Source organism: Gavia stellata, chromosome 10 (assembly GCF_030936135.1).
Source record: "Gavia stellata isolate bGavSte3 chromosome 10, bGavSte3.hap2, whole genome shotgun sequence".
Taxonomy (NCBI): domain Eukaryota; kingdom Metazoa; phylum Chordata; class Aves; order Gaviiformes; family Gaviidae; genus Gavia; species Gavia stellata.
The window spans coordinates 35,674,428-35,685,730 of NC_082603.1; the positions used below are offsets into that span (position 1 = coordinate 35,674,428).

General features: G+C 40.6%; 1 protein-coding gene across 1 annotated transcript; it reads right to left on the reverse strand.

The window, feature by feature from the left end:
• Positions 1-260: 260 nt before the first annotated feature.
• On the reverse strand, positions 261-10,887 carry ZRANB2 (zinc finger RANBP2-type containing 2). Its single transcript, XM_059821941.1, has 10 exons — positions 10,792-10,887; positions 10,349-10,401; positions 10,111-10,219; positions 8,731-8,813; positions 7,076-7,152; positions 6,363-6,500; positions 5,321-5,493; positions 3,032-3,118; positions 1,101-1,265; positions 261-566 (listed from the first exon to the last, which is right to left on the reverse strand). Exons 1-10 carry the CDS (start codon positions 10,845-10,847, stop codon positions 503-505), a joined length of 1,005 nt encoding a protein of 334 aa, XP_059677924.1. The 5' UTR covers positions 10,848-10,887; the 3' UTR covers positions 261-502.
• Positions 10,888-11,303: the final 416 nt, after the last annotated feature.

The following is an 11,303-nucleotide window of genomic DNA, read 5'->3' on the forward strand; positions in this document are numbered from 1 at the left end:
TACTCACTACTGTCATCCAATGGGTAACACCAGCCCTACAGCTACGCTAATCTTTTGTGGTCCCATACGAGCTACACCACACAAGCTCAGGAACTGGATGCAGAAAGCTCATGGGTTCTTCCTATGTTCCTGATACTTCTTTGTAATTGTCACATGAAGAGTAGAGTTGTATTAGAACATATCCAACCTGTGCCTGCTCATACGTATCAGAGAGCCAGGAATTGAGTAACTGAGTCTTCAAAAATAATACACCCCCCCCCCCCCTTACTCAAATAATAAAGCTTCACACCTCCTCTGGGGAGTTTATGGCTTAAAATGCTACCTCACTTTTTGTTTCATGAATGAACAAAGCTGCAGTTTTCCAGAGAGCAAGGACAGACATGCACCTCTACTAGCAGATTTAGCACTTCTGACCAAGTAAGACACCAACTTCTTAAAAATGTCTCATGCACTGACTGGAATTTTTTTTTGTTTGTTTTTGTTAAATGTGAGCTTTAATACATTATTTCTTTTTAGAACTTGTACGGGAACCAGAATGGGAAGATCCAGATGATGATCTGCGGCGTCTGTAAGATATAAACGGAGAAAGCATGCAAAGAAATAAGTTGAAATTAATTTTAGCATCCACTTTGAGTAGTCTGTATCCTACAATAGCTGGAAGCCAAGTATATCTGATAGGGGCCTTATAAGAATATAGAAATATCTTTAAATCACTTTAAGCTCAAGAATGTGAATTTAATACTAAAAAATGTAAGTTTAATACTGAAAGTAGAATACAATTTCTAAATGCAATATTTACTTATGAAAATAAAGCAATAATGTACACGTTAACACTTTCACACACCGAAAGAATAGTGACCCAGGTCTTTCTATGGAACATACTTCTAGCAGGTGGAAGTTTCATTGGGTAGGGGGGAGAAGCAATTACGGAGGTTTTAATAGGAAGTAAGAGTAGGGGAAGTGAGAAAACTACTTTTAATATCAGACTAACGGATCAGATTCAATTCTTTCCCAGTGAATCTCAGTCCTTCAGAAAAAAAAATAATAAAAAAAAATCACACATTTAAATACACCCATTCTTATTCTACATAAACCCAAACCTTTCGGGTGACCGTGATCTCGATCGTCTTTTTTTGCGATCACCAGATGAAGAAGATCTAGAACGACTTCGCTTCTTGCTTCTCTCGGGGGAAGATGATGAACGAGAGCTTGAGTAAGATCTTTTTCTTGGGGTGGAAGACCCCCTGTAGGACCTGGAGCTGGATCTTTATTGATTAAGAAATAAATCAGATTTAATTCTGGTATAATATAGAAAGAACAAAGAAAGAACAAGAAGAGACAGTTTTCATGAACACTCACTACTCTAGTTACATCAGTGTTTTGTCAAATAAATTTGTGGATGCTTTAATACTTACTCCTTAGTTATCTGCCAAATAAAGACTTCTACTGCCGTGGTAGTTCTCTTAATAAATTTTGCTAAATAGCGTTTCTTGATATACAGACCGCCAATGGTTTGGAAACCTCTTTCCAGCATTCACCAGAATGATGCATTTTGACAAAGCAGCGATGGGAGACTGGGACAGGAAGTAGCCTATGTAAGCACCTTCCTCAGTAGTTAAATTCACAAAGCAAAATGGCTTGAAAACCACAGGTGTAATGCCGATTTAATAATGTTTCACTTCCTATTAGTGGATATTTCACACGGGAAATTTGTGAAGTAGCATTCATCTTACTAGAATAGGAAAAACCCTCAGAAGGTGTATTTACAAATCTCAAAATAAATTTGGGTAGAGAGTAAGACCTTCCACAACCAAAATATTTAAAAAACCCCTCCCAGAATACAGCCATTTTGCCATTTTTTTAAAAAAAAGTAATCACCTTCACTTACAAGCACTCAAAAATCACTTTGGTTATCTACAAAAACCAATAAAAAAACCACTTGTGGAAAAAGTAGTAGAGCTAGAAAGTCCTAAACTGTAATTCCAAAATTATATAAACACACCTAACAGGATTTTTGTTTTCAGTAAGCTGGATATTTAAAAAAACCCAACATCATAGTGTATGTTGTTGGTAAAATATTTTCAGGGTTCTCATTGTAAATAATAAAGCAGTCCTATGTCACACAAGCTAATATACTGAGAACACATGGCTGATGGCATGTGGCACTAGCAAATAACCCCGCTCAGCTGATGAGACACTTCAGCATCTAGTGGGGGCACAGGTACCCTTTTCCTCTTCCTAAAAGCAGGGACTCCATCTCGCGCTGACCCTCACGTGATAATCCGCAGCATGTTTTTACCACTAAAGGCCGGTGGCACCATTTGCAATCGGTCTTCCCAATTCAAACTTCCTTATTTACAGCTTTAAGATTCTCCGCATGCATGGAGATGGGACAGATCTTCATTCCATCGCAAAAGGAAAGTCCTGCCAACAGGATGCCTGTGCAAGGACACCTCAAGGAACTTATATGCTTTTGTTTCTCCTCCCCGCACAGTTCAGTAACTGCTATACAGAAAACGTCAGCTAGCTCAAACTCCTCTCACCTTCTCACATGATTTACCATTCAACATCTTTATACGTTCCCCCCACGTTTAAGAAGATAATGGCGGCACTTATCTAGTGGAAGTTAGGTATGTTAAGTTACCACTAAACACAAAACCAGAAGTACAGTGCATTCTCTAATGTTCTTCCACATCAAGTAGCCAAAGTGGAAACAGTAAAACCAGCAAAAATCAAGCAAAAATTGACGCAAGCAAACATGCATTCAAATTCTTCTTCCTTCAAAGTGAAGATCTGTGGCGTCCACTTGTCTAGCTTAGATCAGACTTAAACTCTTCCACCAAAACCTCGCATTCTCAAGAAATACATCTGTAGTTGTAACAACCTCGTGCAGAGACCCCAGGGATTCTGACTTCCAAGATAAAAACAAGTTACTGGTTTTTGACCGGCACAATTTTACGATGAAATCAACAAGCGGTTGGTTCTTCTGCCCTTTTTTCTCTCTGCAAGGAGAGAGTGCTACCTCATTCACCTTGATTTCGACCCACGAGATCTAGAGTGTTCTCTGGAACTGGAACGAGATCTTGATCTGGAACTGGAAGAACTTCTTGAATGGGACCTGAAACAACATGGAAGATTTTTTTTTTTCCAGTGTCTGACTTGTATTTAGCAGAATAGCTGCTACTGTTAGCAGCAGAGTCAACTATGCATCAATACAATTGTGCCTAGAGTCACTAAAGAAGTGTCAATTTTCCTCTACCCCCCCAGTATCACCACAGTACATTTTAAAGCAGAAACTTTAACATAGTAAGATGGCGCATTCAAAAATTTATAGTCAGTTTATTACGTTTCCTAAAACAAAGCACAAAAATTAAACAGAATTGCAGTTATTTGGCAATATGAAACAACTGCATATCTATTAACTATTTCATGAAATGAATGCCTTAACTTTCAATTTGTGCCTTAACTTGAAAACCATCAGTTTCTTTGAAAAGCAGAGTAGGAAGAGTATTAGGACTAACTAGCTCCAGTTTTCCCCAAGTCAGTTCTCACAAGCATTTTGTAAGCAGTTTCAAGTTTTCGTAAAGATTTTCCCCTGCATTAAAAATTAAGTAGTTAATTCTTGGCTAAGATACAGATATATCTAACACTACTTGTAACTAATCAAAATTATTTTCAGGTTTTTCATGTTGATGGATTTTCTTTAAAGCACAAACCACAAGAGATATGTAAAATGGTAGCGGACTTGCATTAACTGTTGTAAAAAGACAGCATTGCAATCAAATTCTAATAACCTTTTCAGGAAAAATATATTATACATGCTGTCATTGTCCCAGTTTATATTGTTACCATGGCTTTTTCATTTTACTGTGCAAAACAAAAGCAGTATGAACACATGCTAACTAGAAAATACATTTAAACCTTCTTAAAAAACACAAAGAAGTATCCACAAATGGCAACTGATATTTCCAGTGGATTATCTGTAGCTAGAAGCAAAAAGTTCAACAGAAAGTTGAAAGATCCCTAGCAAATTTCAGTTATGACAAGCTACTTTTTACTTCACCGTTAACCTTTGAGAATTAACGAACAACGTTATGGCCAGATGAAGTTCTTCTGTCTTCTTTGACCTTTCCACCCCTAAACCTAAGACCTGCACTCAAACGCAGCACATAATGGCTGCATACTATCTTCACACAGGACAATACAGCCGCCTCCTCAAAGATCTTGCTCCACACCTCACTTCATTTACAAAAAATTGCTGACAGCCAGTCAGTTTAGTCACTGTTATTCACTTAGTGCTCCTCCTTGGAGCCACGCGGCAAATAAACGTCTCAAGCCGGCATTTGAAGGAGTGAGGCTGCAACAGGTATTGTGAAGAACATCATTTTTCATAGAAGAGGCAGCATGGAAAAAAGCATGACAGCAGTGGGGAGAAAGACAAACCAGAGACAGCGGCTGACATCTGGTTAGTATGGGGGTCTGAAGAATGTGGGCAGCGATCACAGCGGTGAGAGCAGAGGTGCAGTTACAAAGCTAGGGAGATCAGAAGAAACTTGAACTTTGTGTATAACCCTATGAGCTGGTACCGCTTTGAGGTCTTAAACCTATCAGTATCATCCTTGTATTAGTTGTAAGGCAGCTAAAAAGCTACAACATGATTTACATCACATGATTACAAAACATTTATTGAATTGTTCATATATTACTGAATTTAAATAATAATGTGAGATCTTAAATCTACCCAGCAGACTTTTTTTGTGGCCCCACCATCAGTATAAACCTTTAGTGTTATTCTGACAACACTGCCACTGGACTTAAAGCTTTGTTGCTTGCCATAAAACTAAGTTCAAGTTCCTTGTCTTTATTTCCAGGGTATTTTCCACTCTGTCCTTTCACTGAAAGTGTCTGGACCGCATCATCACTGCCCTCTTCTGCCACCTCCTCCTTTAACAATACCACCCTTCTGCTTCTCTGTTCAACAGCTCTACTCAACATTGCTAAACAAAGTTCACCAATTGAATCACAAATGGCTAGCAAGCCTAAAAATAAAATTGAAAATAAGTTATATTTTAAATTTATTTGAAGGATTCAATTGAAATATCAACTTAAATGTACTAAAACAAGCAACAAGACACATGAAGCCTCTGTACTGAAGGTCCACAGAAGGTCAGAACAGAACATTATCTACCTGCGTAAATTCTGTACATAAAATTGTTAACATTATTAAACTAAAACTGTAAGGCAATCAAGAAAAAAAGTAAATAAAGAAGTTAGATACTGACATTTTGCCTGGCGTTACCCTTGACCTGTACCCGTTTACCTGGACCTAGACCTTGAGCTTGAATGAGAGGATGAGCGTGATGAAGATCGTGAGTGGGAAGATCGAGACTTAGAACGACTGCGCCTATTGGATTTCTTTTTCTTATTAGTGTCCTCTTCTTCACTGGCATCAAGATTATATTTTGAAAGGTCAGCATCATCTTCATCCTCATCCTGAAAAAATGCAGGTATGAAAAAAATACTTCAGAAATATTCTGATTGTTTTCCTCAGTTAGTGTTTTTTACTTATTGTATGGTTTATTTTGTGCTTTTTTCAACCTTTGAAAATACACTGTTGTTAGTGCACTTAATGAGATCCAAAAATTTTAAGAATAGAGTGACTGAAAACTTGTGTTTCAAAGCAAACTATTAAAAAGCCTGCAAAAAACCCACCTGAAGTCCCAATGTCTGTTATATAATGAAGTTAATGAAAATACAGACATTCATTTTTGCCAGTTACTTTAAATGAGTGCCTGGAAGAATTTTCAGACTCAGAATCTATAACCATAGCATAATTCCGCACAGACATGCTTCATATGCATAATTTGGTGACTGCTGTGTTAAATAAGCATATAAACACGTCTCTGCAGGACTGCTGTCCAAAGATGTGGACAATCCAATACATGATGATCATGTATTTCAGGAAAGATAAAAAGAAAACTCTGAATATTTTATTCCATTTTATAAAGATTAAATCTGACGTGGTTTTAAAAGGCTAAGAATAAAATTCCAGAACACTCCCTTTATATGGTAACCATACATAAGGGTTCCAAATAAAGACCTCAAAATTTTTGATTCTGATCTCAGACAAGCTTTTCATTTTTTTATGGTTTAAAAAAAATATACATCTCTGAATGCAGGTATTTAGAACCAAACAGAACTTGTGCACATACTTTACAGAAGCTGTAGGCACCATTATTCTGATAGCTACTCCTCTATATTGCTCTAAAGGCAGCTAAAAATACAGACCAAACCTTAGCTACTAATATTGAACAGCACCGTAGCAATAATTAAAAAACTAGGGAAAAACCAAAACACACTACCTCATCCAATTTGTATTTGGAGAGATCTTCATCCTCATCCTCCTCATCTTCCCCTTCAGATTCCTTATCTTCTACTTCCTTCAGGATAGACGCAGGACCAACTGGCTTCCCTCTATACTTTTTCTTTTTGCGTCCAAACTAAGAAATTTTATTCCATTAGAATACGATTTAATCAAAAGTAATTCCCAATGGTACTTTTTGATAAAACTCTATGAGAACATTGATATAGGTCAATTTCAAATAAGGTATTGGTCAAAGGGAAGGAGAAGTATCAAGTAGCAAGAAGAAACCTTCTAAAGAGATGCTTGTCTTAGATACAATTAGTACCCACAGAGAAGGTGAATGGAAATCTAAATTCAACAAGAGTATTTTATATTTGTGTCTATGGGCTACCTTTATAAAACAATGTTAAACACCTCACTGAAAATAACATGCATGACCCTGAAGCTAGCTCCCCAAGAAGTTCAACATATGCAGCGTGTACCAGTTTAATTTGAACTCATTCTTAGGTTTTTAACCCCCAGAAAGACTAAACAGATGCATTCATGTTCAGTTCAAAACTTTCACACTTGAGCATTTGACAAAGAGATGCATCGCAATGTATTTCTGACTAGCACTTTTCCCTGTAAGGAAACCAAATGTAAATGTTTCCAACCTAAACACAAATCACACAATATGCGTCTCTCCAGAGTAATACATGTACCTAATCTTACCTCATCATACTCCCCATCTGATTCTTCACGTTCTATATATTCAACATTCTCTCGTTCATTAAATCCTCCTCCGTATCCTTTAAAAAGGGGTAAAACAAGACAACCTCTTGAGCTGCACCAAATTCAGCTACACTAAGCACAAAGTTTAGAATAAACTTGCACACAGGTTCTGTAAGCCTTCAGTGGACTTAGAAATATATGCTGTAAGAATGTAATATGATCTCAAGAGGAACATGACATTGTTCCCACACACGTTTATTAAATACAGTTTCTCAGAAACCTAATTGAGAAAATGGATTAAGACACATAAACAACACAGAAGCAATACCACTCAAAAGAATGGGAAAAAAAAACCAAACATTTTTTTTTTCAGGATTATAGCTATGCTGAGCATCCAGCTTCCTGGCAGAGCTCTAGTGGGGCTGCAGTGCCTGACAATTGCCTCGGTGTGGACAAACACATGAATGTCTCCAAGGGACTAGAAAAAAGGCTACCGTCCTTGAAGACCAAAATCCCACCTCTGCGAGCCGCCAGCAGCCAGCTCGGGAAAGCAGGCAATGAAACTTGCGTTGAGGGCAACGCTTGCTAACTGCTCTCCCAGCCGCTGGCATTGCTGCAGCCTCCCTGCCACAGCCAGGTGTGTGCAGTGTCCGTGGTGGCTTCTGGGCACACAAGTCTGCTCCCGTATCGCAATTATTCTGTGACATAAAGTCATCTGTATCTCCTCAGGGAGCAACAGGAATAAAAGCATCCTGTAGTTGCACTGAATTGTACAACTGCCAAGATTTGCCTTAAGAATCTTTCTACTCCTTTTTATAATGTGAGCAGAAAACTTCAACTTCCAGCTGACTTTGTAATTTACTGCAAGCATGTGCAACATGCTAGGTGTCCTGCACATGAGTGCAAATTTACCCTGAAGGACACCAGAACTTGAAAAATTGATTAAATGTTAAAAATATTTAATTATATGAAATAGTAGATGAAACACAATATTATTCTTCAACATTCTGTAATATTCTTACAATATTAAATAAGAATATTAAAAAATATTCTTGTTCCTTTTGAGTAAGTTCTGTGCTCTTCTTCATGCTTCTTTTTTTACACGCGTTAGTGTTACATTCTATGCATTACATTCTCTGCCTGATCCCATTTGCAGTGGTAACAGTGTAAGTAGTTACGACCGCTCTGTAAGGATATCCTCTGCTCCAGTTACCACTGGGTTCATTGCTAATGCAGGAGGAACTTAAAATGCGTCACAGTGTGACCAAACCTCAAAACTCATTAAGAGATAACGGTCTAATCCACACAGCCTGCAAGCACGGTTCTTATGACTGCTGAGTCCTCTGTAGAGGGACACTATATATACACTAGACCTTTCGGAGTTTAATAAAATACTGCATTACTCCTTCCAAACCTCTTGTTATCAAAACCAAATATAGAGGCAGTTTAAGCTGAATATTCGTTGACTTTCCAAATGAAACCGTCACATACTTTACACAATGCTAAAAGTAATCAAGTCTAAGAACCTACAGGAAGATCATTCAACTTTGCTAGTTCTGCTGTAAAAACAATCCCTTTAATTAAATTATGTTGTGATTTATAAAAAGAAGTTTTCTTACAGTAATTTGAGTATTTTAAAACCAGATACATCTTACCTGTCCTTTCCTCCAATTTAGCATACTTTGGAGTATTACACATATTACATTCTGATCTTCTGGCCCAGTTGACATTACCACATCTTCAGAGGCAAAAAGAACAAAACAGAAATAAGAAACATTTTATTTCCAATCAAAAAGCTTAAGTCTTGAGGCAACACTTAAAAAAAATAAATCATAAAAATCTATTTGCCAAGTTTCAGCAGTGATCTGCAGTCACTAGCACAACAGAATTAACTCCAAGGCCAACAGGCACTGAGACACAAAGAACTGCAAGAGAGTCTGTGGGTATTTCACCAGCGTGAGGACAACGGGAAGACGACCACACCGGACAAATCAAGGGGAAAGAAGTAAAATTAACAGGCAGGTAGGCAGAGAAGTTAACAGAAGTAAGACTACATAAAAAGTGTTAAAATTCCTCATTACTCTCCACTAGAGGCATTCAAAAGTTAACGAAGAAGCTACCATGGGAATAATGAGCAGTCATCATCATCCACCAACGGACAGCTACGGTTATATGCTTCCGTTACTGCATTTCTATCTCACAGCATCCTAAAGGGCCACTCATACTTCACCCATCTGTACCACTGTCATCAGGATGCTGCTCAGTCCCAAAGAGGAGAGGAGGAGGTCCGTAAGACACAGCCTAGCTATGAACTTGGAAAGACAGGACAATCCTGAAACGTGCCATCAAGTGGATTCCCTCAGACACGGGGACCCACGGCGCTACCCGGGAAACCTGCCCATCTCGCGCTGCAGAACAGCGCAAACGGAAACCCATCAGGCTGAACACAGCTGAATTCTGACAGAAGAAAATAAAAAACAAGTCCAGGTTTCACTGGTCAGACAGCTTACTCAATCAGGAAAACTGAAATCCTTAAAAGTGCTCCAGGAAATCTGAGAGCACCTTTCAAAAATCAAAGCATTTATTAAAGTAGCCCTTTTCTAATTTAGATCTTAATATCCTCAATTGATGGTTTGGAGAAACATCTAAGAATTTAATTGTGTGCTAAACTTTACTCATTAAATATTTAGCGAACGTAAGCAATAAAATATCATACTGCAATGGAGGTGTTGCTTCCGTCTACACATTTCTTCAGAACTTGAGAAGCGTCTCGGCTTATCAAAGAAAAACATGAACCTGCCTAATCTTGATTTTTTTTTAATCTTTTTCCAGTCATGTTAATTAAGTAACTGCTGTCCAGCAAACAAAAACGAATGCTCTCCTCACAGCAAAACACCACTAGTGGAATAGCTGCGCGTTTTGATCACTCTTCTCTCATCAGTACAGGTAAGTTTATACTGACAAAATTAAGTATCACGTTGTAGACGTGTTGTGTGGCTCTAAGAGAGCACTCCGCATTGTTTAAAAGGGCATACGTTTTACACTGCCAGTCGTTAGCACTGAAGAGACCACGACTCTTCTCAGCAAGTGTCTTTCCTATTTCCGTCCCTCCGGCTTTCATCATTTTGGCTTCTGTCGTTTTTTCTGGAAAAGAAAAACCAAGCAGTTCTCAAACACCTTGCTTTATGATTAATTAAAAAGATTTAATATTATTTTCTTTTAAAAAGGCAGAAACGGACGAGGAGAAAAAGATACATCATCTAAGAGACTCACCTCTTCCACATCTGTTACAGCTGGTTCTTCTCGCGAAGTTCACATTCCCACACCTGAAAACACGAACAGAACGAGACGGGAGGCGCCGGTTAACTGACGGCTAGGAGACGCCCGCACACGAGACTTAGAAAAACGCCTTTATATTTCAAACTGAATTTGTTCCAAATTAACCCACGAAGTTTCTCAGGCCCTGCCCGACCCTGGGGCGGGCTGGTGCCGCACCCGCTGCACGGTGGGGGCCAGGGGCTGTGAAACCCCGCAGGGAGGCTCGCCCCGGCCCGGCGGGAGGGCGGCCGGCCCCCGAGACCCGACGGCGGCTGCCGCGGGCCGCCCGGACCTGGTGCTGCCCCGCGGGACTGTCCTGTCCTGTCCTGTCCCGTGCCATGCCGTGCCGCAGCCCGGACGCCGCGGCGGGCGGACCGGCGGGCGCCCCCCACGCTCACTTCTTGTCGGGGCAGATCCAGTCCCCGTCGCTCACGCGGAAATTCTTGGTCGACATCTTGGGCCCGCCGAGCCGAGCCGAGCCGTGCGAGCGCCGAGCGCCGCCGCCGCGGAAGAGGACCGGGGCCCTGCGCCGGACGGGCTGCCCGCCGCGCCTGAGCCTTGCTGTCGCGGAGCGCGGGGCCGCCGCCGGGCGGGATTTTGGTCAGGCAGCGGCTCGGACGCCTCAGCCCGGCCGCGGGAAGAGGGCGAGAGGGAAGCTCGCCCCCCAGCGGTCCGGAGGGCCACGTGCGGTGGCGCGGGGAGCGGGGCGCATGCGCAGTGCCGCCACGGAGGGGCTGAGTGCCTGAGGGGAAGGGGCTGAGTGCCTGAGGGGAAGGGGCTGAGTGCCTGAGGGGAAGGGGCTGGCGTGGGGAAGGGGGCTGCTCGGCGTGCAGGGGGAAGCCTTCGTCAGCCTTGGAAATGTGAAGATCGCTCGCATATGAGCTCAGTTATTCATGGCAGTTCATTTTGT